Raw genomic sequence first — 17,706 nt, 5'->3', positions numbered from 1 at the left:
AAACTAAAGTCTTGGAAAAAAACTTAACAAATGAAGAAAAAGAGACATTCCAGAACGAAACAGGTTTGGAGATAGCAAAAAAAGTGAAGTACCTGGGGGTAAATTTGACATCGAAAAATGTGAATCTTTTTAAAGACAATTATGATAAATGTTGGACAGAAGTTAAGAAAGATTTAGACATATGGTCAAGGCTGAAACTTTCCTTGTTAGGCAGAATTGCTGTTATCAAAATGAATGTATTGCCTAGAATGTTATTTCTGTTTCAGACATTACAAATAATAGATAAGATGGACTGTTTCAAGAGGTGGCAGAAAGACATATCGAAATTTGTCTGGCAGGGCAAAAAGCCAAGGATAAAATTTAAGACATTAACAGATGCGAAAGATAGAGGGGGTTTTGCCCTGCCGGACTTAAGACTCTACTACGAATCAGCAGCGTTTTGCTGGTTGAAAGATTGGCTGCTCCTCAAGAATACAGACATTTTGGATTTGGAAGGATTTGATAACAGATTTGGCTGGCATGCATATATATGGTATGACAAGGTAAAATTGCATAAAGGTTTTAAGAACCATATCGTGAGGAAAGCTCTGTATAATGTTTGGATTAAGTATAAAGACTTGTTTGAAAGTAGAACCCCCAGGTGGCTGTCACCAATGGAAGCAAAAGAGGTGAAAAAATTGAATATGGATTCTAATTGGCCTAAATATTGTGAAATTATAGAACAAGATGGTGAAAATGTAAAATTGCAGAGTTTTGAGAAACTGAAGTTTAAGGTGAGAGATTGGTTACATTATCGACAGATAAATGAAGTATTCAAGCAGGACAGAAAGAAAGGCTTCCAAGTGGAAAAGTCAAAATTAGAAACAGAACTGTTAGAACCCAATACTAAAAATTTGTCAAGAATGTACAACTTGCTGTTGAAATGGAATACTCAAGATGAAATGGTGAAATCTAATATGATTAAATGGGCACAGGATATTGGGCATGACATTGAGCTTGCTGACTGGGAGCAGTTATGGACCACTGGTGTTAAATTCACGGCATGTAATGCCTTAAAAGAAAACATTATGAAAATGATCTACAGGTGGTACATGACTCCTGCTAAGTTAGCAAAGATCTATCACTTGCCCAATAACAAGTGTTGGAAGTGTAGTGAAACGGAGGGAACCTTCTATCACCTTTGGTGGACCTGCCCGAAGATTAAGGCTTTCTGGGAAATGATCTATAATGAAATAAAAAAAGTTCTGAAGAGAACGTTTGTTAAAAAACCAGAGGCCTTTCTCTTGGGTATGGTGGGCCAAGTGGTGCCAAAGAAGGATAGGACATTTTTTATGTACGCCACTACAGCAGCAAGAATTCTTCTAGCAAAGTATTGGAAGACGCAAGATTTACCCACGTTGGAAGAATGGCAGACGAAGGTGATTGACTATATGGGACTGGCAGAGATGACTGGCAGAATTCGAGACCGGGGGAAAGAGGCGGTGGATGAAGATTGGAATAAATTTAAAGTTTATCTTAAAAACTGCTGTAATTTGGAAAATTAGGGGCTCAGAGTTATAAGAGATAAAGAACTACAGTTGCATTAATAACTAACTGAAGTTAAATATATGAAATATATTTAAGTTATGATCAGAGGGTTGCTGAAAAATCTTGAAACAAGAATGCAGAAAAGGGGTGGTATGGGGAAGTCGTGTTTTTGTTTGTTTATGTTTATGTTTTTGTTTTGTTTTATGGAAAACCAATAAAAATTTATTAAAAAAAAAAAAAAAAAAAGACAAGCAAAATTAATACAACACTTTCGAAACTGGTACCATTGCCTTGATCTCTGTATTCCCCACCCACCTCTGATCTTGGGTCGTAACTCCTGACACAAGCAGTCAACTTGCAAAAAAAGGAGAAGTTTTCTGTTTGAACAGGTACCATTTGCACACACCTCCACACACACCTGCACACCTGGAACACTTTACCTGAGCTGGGGATTTCCCATGCTTCTTGGCAATCTCCTTCACCACAGGGTCCTCCATGCCATTCTTAGGATCCAGAGGACCTGGAGGGCTAGAGGGGAAAGAGCCTTTCAAACTAAGGCTGTTTTTCTTCTGCATTTTAAATCAATTATTTTTTTTAATGTCTATGCCTCCCTTCCAAAGGAGCCCGGGGCTATTAGCATGTGGATTAAGCAACCAAAGCTTTAGCTAATTAATCTGGAGGGGGGAGGGTTGAGAATGGGGAAATATCTTAATTGATAGGTCTGGTTTTCAATCTACTCTGCTTGTGTTGAATGTTTGTAGCAATAAATTAAAGAGAAAATGAGGTTATTAGAGGTTTAACAGATGTTTGTTTTTGTTTATCAAATTACAAATCATCTTCCCTTTCCTCTGTGTCTCAAGAAGAGTGATATGAACACACATTTGAATCTTATCAACTGATTAATCACCTGCTTTTTAACTCAGTAAATCAAGTCACAACACCTTTGATGAGTTGACTGCTCCAGTGATTCTGGTTTTGTACCTTTTACATGCAAGAGCTGACCAGGTTGGGGGACACTTCCTTCACTCCCAAGAGCTCGGTGCAAGCGAGGATGTCTTAAAGACATCTCCACTCCACCTGGTCCTTTATTCTAGGAATGAAGCCCCACTGGAGAACCGTGTCCTGACGTAACTCAGGGTGCCTCCAGACTCTCGCTATTTTCCAGGAGGGATTCAAGCACACCCCCAAACTCTAGGGGTGTGTCTGCACCATTAAAGTGAGTTGAAAGGTTCTGTTGCCCTAGCACAACCAATCCACTTTAAAGGGGGGGGGTTGTTTGCTGGGGGAGGTTTGGAACGTGGTGAGGATGGGAAAGTGTGGAGTGGCCAAATGACACGCAGAAAGAGGGACTGGGATGGAGGCAGGACGCTTATTGTCATATAAATATCCAACCCAAAGAAAACAGAATGAATGCTAAATAGAGACTGGAAATCATCTATTTTCTGCCCTAGGCTGTGCAGGGGAATCAGGATGCAGGCCAAGTCCACAAGCCACCTGCAGAGGCCCTTCTTCGCAGGCTAGCCATCCCACCCCCAACCTGGTATTGCCTGCCAGAGGAACTACTGAAGATGCGAACAGGGGGCCCTTAAGGTACAAAAGACAGTGTCTTACAAGGGACGCTTGGGGGATGTCAAGGGGCTGTATCCTGTGAGGGCCATCTTTTTGGACTTGGTGAAAGCAATCAGCGCGCGCTGGATCTGGTATACGTGCCGCTCCACCTGTGGAGGAAAGAGAGAGCCTAGAGCATGGGTAGGCAAACTAAGACCCGGGGGCTGGATCTGGCCCAATCGCCTTCTAAATCTGGCCCGCGGATAGTCTAGGAATCAGTCTAGGAAGCCTCCTGAAAATGGGGCAGGGGGTGGAGGAATGATGGGCTGGGAGGTGCAGAGTGAGCCCACTCATGGGACATAATAATTCACTGCATGAGCAAAATATGCAGAGCTGACTGAAGTGCCCACTCCTGGGGCAGAGCTATCCAGTGTGTAGCCCATTTTTGCCTTCCTCAACAGCAGTGTTTAAAGACGGAATGTATTTTACAGTGTTGAGCCCAGAGCCAATGAGAAGCTGCAAGGCGTGCCAGTCTGTCTGGCCAGCTGCCCTGACTAAGCCTCTAGGGTAGGGAAGTGGGAGGGGGAGAGAAATCTGATTCGGCCCAATTTGCACTTCCTGAAATGAACAAATCAAAATGCAACTGTTCTTCAAAATTTACACTCCTAATTTGGCAATGTGGCTCTGCAACCTAAAAATGTGTTCCAAATTCATATGTCCAGGGAAAGTGTGCATTATATTTGAGAAAAGAAGCTAAGCAGCAATGTGTGTTATTAGGCAGAATTGCTTACAAAAATGTGTGTCTTAGGAGACATGTGCGCTGCAGCGCTGCTGAGTTTTAACAAGGGGTTTTTAAAGAGGTTTCTGTTTCTCCAGCTTCCAGCTCAGCTCTGTCTCACACACAATCTGGTCACTGTAACAGCAACACAGCTTTCTGTGTGCTGGAGCCGTAGGGTTTCTAAACACGCACCATGTGGAAATGTGGCAACCTCTGTTTAAGAGAGGGAAAATGGCAAACGGAGACAAACCAAAATGGACAGACTCATCGCTTCCACCTACAGGCTTTGGCTTTTCATCTTGGAAGAATGCTCCTCTTGGAAGAATGCTTAATTCCCCCAGGCCAAAAAGAAAATATTTACGTATTTTCCTCTTGAAATAACAGGAAATTAGACAAAATATTGCATGGCTTTTGGAGCCCATTCTTCACCCCTGGGGTAAAGGTAAAGGGACCCCTGACAGTTAAGTCCAGCCGTGGACAACTCTGGAGTTGTAGTGCTCATCTTGCTTTAATGGCCAAGGGAGACGGCGTTTGTCCGCAGACAGTTTTTCCGGGTCGTGGGCTTTCGAACTGCTAGGTTAGCAGGAGCTGGGACCAGACAATGGGAGCTCACCCGTCGTGGGGATTCGAACCACTGACCTTCCAATCAGCAAGCCCTAGGCTCAGTGGTTTAGACCAGTGTTTCCCAACCGGTGTTCCGCGGCACACTAGTGTGCCGCGAGACGTTGCCTGGTGTGCCGTGGGAGGGAGGCGGGCGAGTCGGGCGGTGAGAGGCGGGGCGGCGGCGGCGAGGAGAGGCCGCCCAGCGCGGGGCTCTCGCCGTCTGCCTGCCTGGCTGCCTGCGTGGCGCTGACGTCACGGGGCTGTAACATGCCCCACATAGGCACACGCGGGGCGGCGAGCGAGCTCCCTCCCACATCCCATCGCCGGCTCTGCACCAGGCGGTAGAGCTCGGCGAAGTCGCCGCGCTGGAAGGGCAGCAGCGCGCGCGCCTTGGCCAGGCTGTCGCCCGCCTGCGCCTCCAGGCACGGCGCCTCGGCGTCAGGCGGCAGCGAGCCCAGGAAGCGGCCCAGCCGGCCGGGGTCGCCCGCCTGCAGCAGCGCCTCGCACCCGCACGAGACCTGCTCCGCCGAGAAGCGCGGCGAGCGCGGAGGATCGGGCGCGGCGGAGGCCAGCCCCGCGCTTGGAGAGGACGCAGCAGCCGTCGCCAAACCCGATCCTCCTCCTCCTGCTCCGCCGCCGTCCTCTGGCTCTCGGCCGGGAGGAGCCTGCGGCGACAGGGCGGGCGCCGAAGTTGGCAGAAGTTGGCGCGCCTCCTCGGCAGCGCCTTCGTCCTCCTCCTCCTGCCTCTGCTCTCCTCCGGCGGCGGGGGTGCGCCGCCTTCCCCGGCCGGGGGGCTCGGCGGGGCCCGCGGGGAAGGAGGCCATGTTCGCGGCGCGCGGGATCGCAGCCCCCCTCACCCGCCTCCGGCCCGCTCCCCTCCCCCTGCGCGCTGCCCTAGCCGTGCGGGTCTCCTCCCCCTGCGCCGCCGTCCCCTTTCCACATCCTAGGAGCCGCGGGCTGCCCCCGGGCCGCGGCGCGGCTCCCAGCCCAGGCTGGCCTCCGCCTCCTGGGACGCGCGCCCACCCCCGCGGCCCCCCAAACTTCGGAGCAACTCTCCAGACGCTTCTCCCCCGCCTCGGTCTCCCTCCTTTCCACTTCTCTTTCCCCCTTCCTTCCCTCTTTCTTTCTCTTTCTCTCCCACCCGCCTTTCCTTCTATTAACTTTCCTTTCCCCTCCCTTCGTCCTTCCTACTTTTACTCCTGGGCTCCTCCCCCCTTTGCGCAGCCACAAATCAATCTCTCTCTCTTTTTTCCCCTCTCTCTCTTCTTTGCTCAGACGCAAAAAAGCGCCGCTTTTTGGAAATCCGGACTGCTGTCCCCGCTGAAACGATACTTTAAAAAAGGAAGAACCCACTGGCTCTTATTTCTGTTTAAAGCAGTAGATCCCGAACTCTTTTGGCCCACTGCCCCCTTGGTTCCACATCCCCCAGTGTCCCCTATGCTTACTCTATAGAAAGCATTACAGGGGTTAACGCGGCTCACTAAGGAAGATATTAATAGAATTCTGCATTTGGGGGGAGACCCTAACAGTCATCTACCATTACCTTCTATGCTGTTACTATTTTTTAATTTTTTTTTACATAAGTAAAAAGTGACCTTTCCCCATCTGGCATGGTGGTGTGCCTCGAGATTTTTTTCATGAAACAAGTGTGCCTTTGCCCAAAAAAGGTTGGGAAACACTGGTTTAGACCACAGCGCCACCCGCGTCCCTTCACCCCAAAGCAAGTGACCCATCTTTCCTCCTCCTCCAGTTTGTGAGCTACCCAGAGCCTCATGCTGACATTCTGATAGGTTGCTGGACCAGCAAGCACCTGGAGACATCTTCTTCTGCACTTATATGATGCAGCGCAACCTGTTCCCACCAACCTGGAGGCCAAACCTAGGGGGCGCCAGAGGGCGCCACACCTGTGATGTAGTGAATTGAGCAGAATGAAAGGCAAAGGGGGGGCACCGAATTTTGCCCTTGCACAGAGCGCCACAGAAATTTGAAAGACCAAAGTCCATCTCTGTATGATGTCGTGGGTTTGGGGAGTCAGCCAGGACGATACCTCGAGTCCCTTCCCATTCCTGGGGTCCTATACCTAGTGAGGGTCAGAATCTAACAGAAGAGGTTGCTGGACCTATCAGGCAAGCTTTTTTGTAAGACAAAGACCTCAGCTGGCCACTTAAGTGTCCTCATCAGCATCCCAAAAGAATGGGCTAGGTTGCAAGAACTACAACAAGTGATGGTGGGCCTTTCCTCCACCTGCTCACTAGCTGCTAGGTAAGAGAACAGTAGCCAGAGTGTGAGAGACAGAACTGAGCTGGAAGCAGGCTGGAGGATGGAGAAACAGAGACCTGCTTGCTCTGTGCTGGATCCAAAGCTGTGACTAATGGAGAAGCAAGATCTGTTGGGGTGTCAATGCTGCGAGCCCCTCCATCTTACACTCAGGTTGTATATATGTACAAATTACACCCTACATCCTAAAAACACCACAAGGAAACCAAACCCAGGCTACGCACGTGGAACCCCTGGAGTCTCACTGCTTGGAGATTGGGGTGGCACATATCAATAAAGTCAGGGAGCAAATGTTGGGAGATCATAACATGAGCTTCTAAGGCCACCAGGTGCGTCCTCAAGCAAGTGGGAATTTGAACCCATGGCCAAGGCCGTCTAACATGGCCCCCCTCCTATTGGATGCAATTCTGACACTTCCAAATGGAAGAAGAAGAAGAAGAAGAAGAATACCTGGAGAACATCTGGCTTAATCCTTGCGATGGAGAGCAGCCGCTCCAACTGGCACTGGTTGAAGTTGGCCACCCCAATAGACTTCACCAGGCCTTCATCCACCAGCTTCTCCATAGCCTGCAAGAAAAGGGACAAGTCCAAAAGTTTAAGAGCAGCTGGTCCCTGGCTAAGGGTGATGGGAGTCGTAGTCCAAAACATCTGCAGGGCAGCAGGTCGGCAAAGGTACATGGGAGGGAAGAAGATCCGGTTGTGTTTTCTCTACACACGAAGGCTGGTAGACAAAGGTGTGAAGTGGTAGACCTGTGTGTTTTGAGGTGGTGTGGGCTGTGAAGAAGGGCCCCAACCATTTCTCTAGGCTAGTCTGTCACTTATCTCCTGCTAGTCTGCAAAAATGGTGCTTAGGAGGCTTATGGGAGAGGTGCAGGACCTGACCAACGAACTGAATAAAGTCTTATTGCTCAGAAGTCACAACCCTCCAAAGACAGGGGGGGGGGGGGGGAGAGAGACTTTAGAAAGATGAGCTGCCCTCGCAGCATTGTTCTCTCCCACCACCAGGGATCCAAGGTGGACTTTCTAAAAAGCCACCTGTGTTTGTTGCTTACTATGATTCTGTGCGCGAACTAGTCCCTAGGACAGGAACATGACAATGTAAGGCTAGCCATGACTACCTGGAAGTGAGGCCCACTGAATTCAGTTGGGCTTACTCCCAAGTCAGGAGCCCCTTTCCTTGGCGGTGTCTCTGTCAGCAGGACTCTGACCCAGCAGGCAACTTGTGGCGAGAGGCACAGTGGTTGTCGCTTACCTTCCATGTGTCCACGTAATCGACATCAGTCTGCAGAACCTTCCCATCCTTCTGGGGCAAGGTATCACCCTTGACGTTCTACACGAAGGAGATTGAGAGCATGAGGGGGGCAGAGACTGTGCTAGCCATCAAGGCATGCCCTCCCCCCAGCAGGTGTACCTAAGCTCCCTTGCGCCCTTGGCAAGGAGACGTATCGGTGCCAGTGGCATAGTGTGGGTTGCCAGGGCCCGGGGCAAGGCAAGTATTGTGCCCCCTGACCATGGGCACTTCCTGAGTCCACCAGTCCAGTACTGAATAAAGTCAATGAAACTCTACCACACAGACTTCTTATCTTATCTTCAATGTGCGCAGATTGAACCCCTTGAGACCTTTGCCCCAGCAGCCCCCCCCCCACTCACCTCTGCAGCACCCCTGAGACCAGCAGCACCAGCTGGCAAAGGGGGAGAGCAGCGTGGGGTGGGGTGGAGCTCCTTGGCACCACCTGCTGATGGGCGCAACGGCTCGGCAATCTACCCAAGTGGCAGTGGCGGTGCCCCATAAGCGCTGAGCATGGCAGAGAGCAGGACAGATTGGTCAGCAGTGGGTATCTTTCTAAAGCTCGTGTGGAAGGTGCCCTAGTAAGTGGGCACCGCCAAAATCCGCTCCTCAATCTGCCCACATGAACTTTGGGAGATGTTCTGTGTGAGGGGGAGAGTGCACTGCTTTTTTATTATTCTTTATTTATTTTTCTTTTGAACTTTTGCACCCCGCCAGTGACTTCCTCCACAGCCGTGGGGGGGGGGGCTGCTCTGCTCTACCTCCCCCCTCCTCCTCTGTCGGTCTGCTTGCCTGCTCACCTGCCTTCCCAGGGCACACACACACCCCAAAGCTCCTATGCTTCGCCCCGCCATCGCCCCCCGCACCCCCCGCTAGTTATTTAAAAGGACATTCCATGTGCTTTTAAATGTGTTTGGGGGGGGGGCGTTATGGGTTTTCCTTGTTCTTGTCTTTATTATGTATTTTGTCTTTTTATTTTGTGAACCGCCCTGAGATCTTTGGATGAAGGGTGGTATATAAATTTAATAGATCAATAATCAAATAGAATGGATGTATTTAGTCATGCAAAATGCGGTACACAAACAGGCCACCGCCACCAGGATGGGATGCAGCTGGATCATCTTGCTGCCACCAGGTGGCGCCTGTTTCCCTCCTGGTGAACCTGAGACACAGATTATTCCTCTAGCACAGAGCTTTCCAAGCTTTCTATGTTGGTGTGACACTTTTTAGACATGCATCATTCAGTTTTGCATCTTTCAGCAACACGGCAATTCAGTTTTACAAGCAAACCAGAGGTTAAAACCCATTTCCAGCCTCAGGAGCAGCACGGGGAGCACTCACGTGACATATTTACACACTTCAGCTGACACACGGACGTGTCGCGACACACAGTTTGGAAAGCTCTGCTCGTGCAAGAGCCATACTGAAATGAACGGGACACGACTGCCGGCCTCTTGCACGGCTCCTGTTCATTTCTGCAAGGCTTGTGCAGAGGAGCCGCCCCATGGATCACTCCCCATGGGGCAAATCTGCCTGCCTATTGCTTCATTGCTTCAGGTGAGCCCCACCTGTGAATATCCAAACTTCCCACACTGAACCTGCCAGCAGACCAAAGGCAGCCTTTCTTCTGCGTTGCAAGACTTGGTGCTACTGAAACGTACGAAATGCAAATAGACATAAATGCCCCTGAGCAGATGCAGAGTGCATTTCCCTGACTCCTGTGTAGCCGCAAAGTGTGCCCCCCCCCAACTTGGCTCAGTCAAGGACTATTGGGTGGGGGCTTCCAGATTAGATAGAGCGGGGCATTTCCAGAGAGACCTTTCTAGGGAAACAGCTGGAAGAATGAGCTGCTCAGGCTAGCCAGGCGGACTTCCATTTCACCTTAATGCCCATGGGAGAGTGCATCAGGTACAGATCCAGGTAATCCAGGCGCAGCAGCTTCAGAGTTTCCAGGAGAGCTGGCTTCACATCTTCAGGAGCGTGGTAGCTATTCCACAGCTGCCAAAGGAAGAGCATTCAAGTGAGTCTGAGGAGACATGCAATTTAGAACATCAGAGGTGCATTGTGTCTGGATCAGGCCAGAGGCCCCTCTAGGACAGCAGCCCTCCTTGCTGTTCTTCTTCCTCAGAGCATCACAGGAAACAGTCCGTCTCCCCAAACAGAACTTGTGCATGTCTAAAAGTTTGCATGAATTCAAAATAATTGGAAATTGTATTTACATATTGCTGTATTATTATTTTTTTAAAGGCTTTCCCCCCCAAAGGCTTAAATACGATGGTGGGATCTTCTCTGGAAAAACACAAGACAAATGAGGAGCGATAAACAAGGTAAACTTCCTTGCCTTTGTATCTACCAAATGATGGGGAAATGATGGCGGGTTAGCGCCATCGGCTAATGGCGGAGTTCCTCTGAACGAGAGGAATCCGCTCCGTGGGAATCGGGTCTTGCCGCCGCGGCGAAGGCGGAGACCCTTTAAAAATCGCAGGCGGAGGAAGCCTGGGAACGTGGGATTCGGCAGGCACCAAGAGGGCCTCCCCTACTCACGGGGAAACCCGTTTTCGGGGGTCCGGAGCGAAGTGGGGTGAGTGGCGCGGTGCTTTGAATCGACTGCTACCTCCACGGAGTGAAGCCGCACAGCCGTGGCCGGAGAGCGCTGACTTTTCCTGTGGACAATTGGATCTAAAAGTAACTACCCGTGAGTAAAGCGAAGAATTGGAGTTTTAAAAGTTGAATTTGGCAACGAACGGGGGAAGGCTTAAAACAGGAAGTCCGCCTTCCTCCTTTGTAAATAGTCGGAAGCAAACAGGCTTAAGCTAAAGCCTTGGAAAGTTTACTTTAAACATCTAAATTTCCAGCATTAAAAATAGCGAACCCCCCCTTGGAAGCAGGAGAAGAGGGGGGGGAGCTTTGGACCACATTTGCCTGCAAAAAGAGGGGGAAAGAAGCTAAATTTCCATCACTCAGAACCTGGGATTGGGCTGCTATTAAGATTGCTGTATTTTGGAGCGCTGCATAGACTGTGAATAGATCACTCATTGACAGCTAGTGAAACAAGAGTGATACATTGTTTCCATTATTTTTCTGACTCAAAAGGGTCTAAGGAGTAAAAGAAACTGAGTAACAGTAACTGAGACTTGATACTAAATACATTGGTGCAACTGTGTTTTTAAAAAAGTGACATTTTGGACTAATACAATATAATTAGTAACTATTTCCCTCTAGAGGAGGGCTTTGAAATTGCTACAAGGACTGGAATTTTCTAATTCTAAAGATAAGACTCTGGGACTGCGGAAGTGACCTTGAAGGGTTTAAGTGTTATGGCAGATGGAAAAGAAAAAATAGACCCGCCAATCCAAGACAAAACAAGAAGGTCTGGGAAGTCCTGGCAGTGAAGAGCTTCTACATCTGGCCCCCCTGCTTCATCTGTGGCTGTATTAGGTAAAGGTAAAGGTACCCCTGCCCGTACGGGCCAGTCTTGACAGACTCTAGGGTTGTGCGCCCATCTCACTCAAGAGGCCGGGGGCCAGCGCTGTCTGCAGACACTTCCGGGTCACGTGGCCAGCGTGACATCGCTGCTCTGACGAGCCAGAGCTGCACACGGAAACGCCGTTTACCTTCCCGCTTGTAAGCGGTCCCTATTTATCTACTTGCACCCAGGGGTGCTTTCGAACTGCTAGGTTGGCAGGCGCTGGGACCGAGCAGCGGGAGCGCACCCCGCCGCGGGGATTCAAACCGCCAACCTTTCGATCGGCAAGCCCTAGGCGCTGAGGCTTTTACCCACAGTGCCACCCGCGTCCCAATTGTGGCTGTATTAACGCACTCTAAACCAAAAGGAATGATTTCAGAAGAAGTTTTGGCACTTGCACTGAGTAAGATAAATGACTCATTGGAACAAATGAATAAAAAATTAGATCAAAATACACAAAGCATAAATCAGAATACACAAAGTATAAACAGTTTGGGACAAAAAGTTAACTCAAATACAGAAGCTATTGAGAAATTTATTCAGGAGTCTAACTCAACTCGACAGATCGCAGAGGAAGTCAAGGAGAAGGTTGTTGCTGTGGAAGCGAAGGTAACTCAATTGGAAACAGAGAGAGTTCCAGACCTAGAGAAGCAAGTGGAGGACCATAAGTTGGCGCTTTCTATGATTGAACTCAAGGAAAAACAGATAAATTTGAGAATTAGAGCTGTACCTAAACTGGAAAGGGTTCTTTGTCAGAGTTTCTTACGCAGGAATTTGCAGACTGTTGGGACTTGGATTTGGGAAAAGAGGAGTTCAAAATCGTGAGGGCCTTTAGACTTGGAAGAGGAGGGAAGAAGGAGAAGAACAGAATAAGAGACTGTTTGATTACCCTCTGATCTAAAGAAGAGAGAGATAAAATTTTGGGCTGGCATTACGAGAAGACTTTGGTAATACATCAGTCAAGAGTGGAAATATTTAAAGATATCCCAAAACATCTTTTGGACCTTAGGTCCAACTCTGGAGATTTGGTTGCCCTGTTGAGTGGTAAAAGGTATACAAGTGGGAGCCAAACAGTACAAATTGAAAGCATTTGCAGACGATCTGGTATTGACTTTACAGGAGCCAGAATCTAGCACCAAAAGAGTATTAGAATTGATTCAAGAATTTGGCCAGGTAGCAGGTTTTAAGTTGAATAAGATGAAAACTAAGATTCTAGAGAAGAATCTAACTGAGATTGAGAGAGATAAGTTTCAGAAGGAGACAGGATTGACACTGGTTAAGAAAGTGAAATATTTAGGGGTTAACATGACTGCTAAGAATGTGAATTTATTTAAGGATAACTATGAAAAATGTTGGACTGAAGTGAAAAAGGATTTAGAAATATGGTCAAATTTGAAGTTATCGTTGCTAGGCCGAATCGCTGTGATAAAAATGAATGTATTGCCAAGAATGCTGTTTTTGTTCCAAACATTGCAAATTTTGGACAAAATGGACTGTTTCAAGAAGTGGCAGAGAGATATCTCTAGATTTGTCTGGCAGGGCAAAAAGCCTTGTATAAAATTTAAGATATTAACTGATACTAAAGAAAGAGGTGGATTTGCCCTGCCAGACCTTAAACTTTATTATGAATCAGCTGCTTTTTGTTGGCTGAAAGAATGGATGCTTCTTGAAAATACCGACGTGTTGGATTTGGAAGGTTTTAATAAAATATTTGGTTGGCATGCATATTTGTGGTATGATAAGGTTAAAGCACATAAAGCGTTTAAAAACCATATTGTCAGGAAAGCACTGCTTAATGTCTGGATAAGATACAAAGATTTGTTAGAAAATAAAACCCGGAGATGGCTGTCACCAATGGAAGCAAAGGCTCAGAAAAAACTCAATATGGAGGCCAAATGGCCGAAGTATTGGGAAATTCTGGAGCAAGAGGGAGATAGATAAAATTAAAAAATAGAGTGTGAGATTGGCTCCATTACTATCAAATAATGGAGGCATATAACTTGGACAAAAAATTAGGCTTTCAGGTGGAAAAATCAAAATAGGAAACAGAATTGTTAGATTCTAAAGTTAAGAATTTGTCAAGAATGTATAACTTGCTGTTGAAATGGAATACTCAAGATGAAATGGTGAAATCTGCTATGATTAAATGGGCACAAGATGTTGGACATAATATTATGATGGCAGACTGGGAACAGTTATGGACCACTGGTATCAAGTTTACGGCATGTAATGCCTTAAAAGAGAATTTAATGAAAATGATTTATAGGTGGTACATAACACCAGTCAAGCTTGCAAAAATTTACCATTTGCCCGATAATAAATGTTGGAAATGTAATGAAACTGAAGGTACATTCTTTCACCTTTGGTGGACATGCCCAAAGATTAAGGCATTCTGGGAGATGATCTATAATGAAATGAAAAAGGTATTTAAATATACCTTTCTGAAGAAACCAGAGGCCTTTCTCCTGGGAATGGTCGGCCAATTGGTGCCAAAGAAGGATAGAACTTTTTTTATGTATGCTACAACAGCAGCAAGAATACTTATCGCAAAGCACTGGAAGACACAAGATCTACCCACCCTGGAAGAATGGCAGATGAAGGTGATGGACTACATGGAACTGGCGGAAATGACTGGCAGAATCCGAGACCAGGGAGAAGAGTCGGTGGAAGAAGATTGGAAAAAAATTAAAGTATATTTACAAAAATATAGCAAAATTAATGAATGTTAGAAGGATGCTGGAATGAAGTTACATGGTTTTAGCAGAAAGGTTATAAAGAATTAAATAAAAATGGATTGTTAATGGGTTAAAGTGTAAAATTTAAGGTCAGATTGGGTTAAGGTAAATTATAGAACAAAAATTGAGAAAGATGGAAAGGATTTGCTGAAATAGCTAATTTGAATTAGAATACAAAGAAGGGAGGTGCGAAGAGGTTGATGAAACAAGTAAATGAAAGACAAAGATATGGAAATACTGGATGTGTTTTTAAATGTTTTTGTTCTTAAATGTTTTTGTTCTTTCTCTTTATTGTTGTGCTGTATTGTTTTTTATTTTGCTTTTTATTTTTTGATGTATTGTAACTTCTTATTGTCTTTTTTTCCTTTTTTTTGTAATTGTTAAACTTTTAATAAATATCTTTTAAAAAAAATAATGATGGGAAACAGAACCATCTGAAGGCAGCCCTGTTTAGGGAAGCTTTTAATGTTTGACGGACTATTGTATTTTAATATTTTGTTGGTAGCCGCCCAGAGTGGCTGGGGAAACCCAGCCAGATGGGTAGGGTATAAATATTATTATTATTATTATTATTATTATTATTATTATTATTAACCAAGATGCAAATTTGGAAATCCACTCTCTGAAATTTGAACTTGAAGCTCTGAACTAGAAACTTCAGACTTTTGGATTTTGCTTTCAAAGCTTATTTCAGACCCAGCCTCCCCCAGGGACTTGCATTCATAGCTTCATAGTGTCTTGACAGCAGCAGCAGCAGCTCACCTTACTGACAACAAAAAGGTCCTCTCTCTTCACTAGCCCTTCCTTCAAGACTTTCTCGAAAGCTTCCCCGATGGCCCCCTCGTTGTCGTAGAAGTAGGCGCAGTCGATATGCCGGTAGCCGTTTTTTATCGCCACTTCAATGGCCCCCTGGACGATACCTGGAGGAGACTGACAGGAAGAGAAGACTTCGTTTGACCCTTGGAAATGCAGGTATCATGCCCTCAAGACCCACCTTTCACAAACACACATGGAAAGCAGTGCCTGGAAGTGAGAGAGGAAGTCAGGGTTTAAGTGCAATATATAATAAATAAAAGCAGGAAAAAAATTGATTGGAAATCATTTGGCATCTCAGACTCTCTTTCACTGGAGGATTTCACACAGTGGCTGGATGGCCACCTGTCAGATTCCTTAGTTGTGGTTTCTGCATCGCAGGGGATTGGACTAGATGGTCCCTGGGTGTCCCACCCAATTTTAGGATTCCATGATGCTATGACTAATCTAGCACAGCACAGCACAGTTGCTGAAAAAAGACAGAAAAAGCACTGAATGGTCCACCAAGTTTCAAGTGGTCTGAGACAAGGAGACTTCAAGAATTAAAAATCAACATGAATATTTAGCGTGATGGATGGGCTACCTGCTGTCTCCAATCACAAATCCACAGAGTCCCTATGACCACCTGAATGAAGCTCATGGGCAGCTGGTGCTGCCTGGACCACAGCTTGGGAAGCCCTGTGCCAGGTTACAAACACGTGCGCACTGGCCAGCAACCATTAATTCTGAAATAATCTGGTTGATCTTCCAGGAAATTATGAAACAAACTTAAGCCTTTCCCTGGGTGAGTTGTATAAAGGGAGACACAAAGCAGTCACTTGTTGGCCTAGAACCACACTTGCAGGGTTCTCCAATTCAACCCCTTGCAATGCACAGATCTCAGCTAAAGAATCCTGTAAATGACTTAAGTACACAGGTGCTCTGTGGGCATGATCCGACACCCTGAGCAGCGTAAATGCACATCTAAACTGGGGGGATGGGACACTGCAGGTAAACAGCCTTTTTGTGGCCAGATTTAGGGGAACCACCCATGGTCTGTGGGGGGGAAAGAACCAGAAGAAGCAAGAGTCAGACCTGGATGAATTAACTGGACACCAAAACACCTGTCTGCCCATTGAGAGGGGTGTACACAAGGGCTGGGTACTATTTATTTTCCTTGTTAAGCAATAACTTGATAGCACAATCCATTATCTTGAACTGGCCCTTTTCCATTTCACGCCAACAAGGGCTGGATGAGAATTTGAGCTCTGCCTATTTGAACAGAGAAGAAAGGCTTTATTTGCCTCGTGGCCGAGTCCCTCAGGCAACCCCAGCTCTCTGGCAAGGTTGCTCTGAAGAAACACAACCCCCGCCATAGCCAGGCTCCCTTCCTTTGCACCTTTTCTGGTCTTATCAGCCAGGCTCAGTTGTCCTGCCTCACAAGAAAGAAAGAGGCAAGAGTTCAAATGAAAGCCAATGTGGTGTAGTGGTTAGAGCATCAGACTAGGCCCTGGGTGGCCAGGGTTCGAATCCCCACTCCGCCACAAAGCTCCCTGGGTATCCTTGGAGGCCAGTCACTGCCTCACAGTCTAACTTACTTCACAGGGCTGCTGTGAAGAAGGGGAGAACCAGGTAGATCACCTTGAGCAACTTGGAGGAAACAGTGGTATATAAATGCAATAAATAAAATAAAAATAAAAATAATACAACCCCAAGCCATTATTAGGCCAATAGGCTTAATTAGGCCAACCATAACAACACAAAATAGTGTATGAAAGCTTTTGAGAACTCCAGAAAGAAGAGGCATGATAGCCATCTTCAAATATATAAAGGGCTGTTACATGGAAGAAACTTGTTTTCTCCTGGCTCTGGAAGGTGGGACTTGAACCAATGGTTTCAAGTGACAAGTGTACAATAGTGGTTACTTGATGTGACATTGTAATGGGGGACCCCACCAAAAGTACAGTATGGAGAAAGCGCTGTAGGCGTCAGTCACAAAATGGCTGCCCTGGAGGTGTGGCACAGCACAAAATGGCTGCCACATGTAAAAGAGCAGAAAAGAGAGACAGGAGGACCACATCTTTGTGTGGCCATGCTCTCCCCAGCGCAGCCTTCTTCCTCAATGATTTGGAAGGAACCTACATCAGCTGCCACACTTGTGGGAAGGTGGACACCCAGTGCCAATCCTGGCAACCAGTGAAAGGAAGGCATAGCTAAGGGGGCATGTTGTCAGATTGGCTGAGGCCGTGCAAACAGGATCTGAGGAGGAAGAGTAAATGACCTCTTGTGCATTCTGAATTTTTGAGGAGATATATACTAAGACGCATGCAACATGCTGCTTGGCACACTGGTGTCCACGGGCACTGTGTTGATGATGCCTGTTGCATGACCTCTGCCCAAAGCAATTGTTGTTCAATAAGCAATGAACATAATTGAGACAAGATGGCCCTTTGGCTCCCTCCCAACTCTACAATTTGATGATTCTATATCCTCCTCAAAGACTTTGTGCAAACAAATGAGGACGAAAGCTCAAGAAACAGGTCATCTGGATGTGATCTAAGAGAGCTGGCTTCTGCCAAAGATTCTCTCGCAGAGGTAGAGGACATTCCTTCCATGCCTCCCTCTCAGAACTCCCTGCTCCCCGGGGGAGAGGAAGGGTTAGGCCGGTGTAAGTCGCTTGTGCAGATGTGCC

The 17,706-nt window shown here is 46.9% G+C and overlaps 1 protein-coding gene across 2 annotated transcripts in view; it reads right to left on the bottom strand.

The window, feature by feature from the left end:
- Nucleotides 1-17,706, bottom strand: part of LOC114602681 (aldo-keto reductase 1B-like) — a 36,869-nt gene that overhangs the window by 9,913 nt on the left and 9,250 nt on the right. Inside the window, exons 1-7 of one of the 2 annotated variants that reach the window (XM_028741191.2) lie at nt 16,856-17,027; nt 14,985-15,152; nt 9,903-10,019; nt 7,986-8,063; nt 7,184-7,300; nt 3,139-3,245; nt 1,968-2,055 (exon numbers count right to left, since the gene is read on the bottom strand). In XM_028741191.2, coding sequence (XP_028597024.1) covers nt 1,968-2,055; nt 3,139-3,245; nt 7,184-7,300; nt 7,986-8,063; nt 9,903-10,019; nt 14,985-15,152; nt 16,856-16,951 — 771 coding nt within the window. In that variant the 5' untranslated portion in view covers nt 16,952-17,027. Of the gene's footprint in view, nt 1-1,967; nt 2,056-3,138; nt 3,246-7,183; nt 7,301-7,985; nt 8,064-9,902; nt 10,020-14,984; nt 15,153-16,855; nt 17,028-17,706 lie in introns of those variants that run through there. The other variant, XM_028741192.2, reaches the window with a different exon arrangement.

The sequence above is a fragment of the Podarcis muralis genome, chromosome 7 (genome assembly GCF_964188315.1).
Source record: "Podarcis muralis chromosome 7, rPodMur119.hap1.1, whole genome shotgun sequence".
NCBI lineage: Eukaryota > Metazoa > Chordata > Lepidosauria > Squamata > Lacertidae > Podarcis > Podarcis muralis.
The sequence above is the reverse complement of the archived record's forward strand: the minus strand, read 5'-3'. Positions and strand labels throughout refer to the sequence as shown.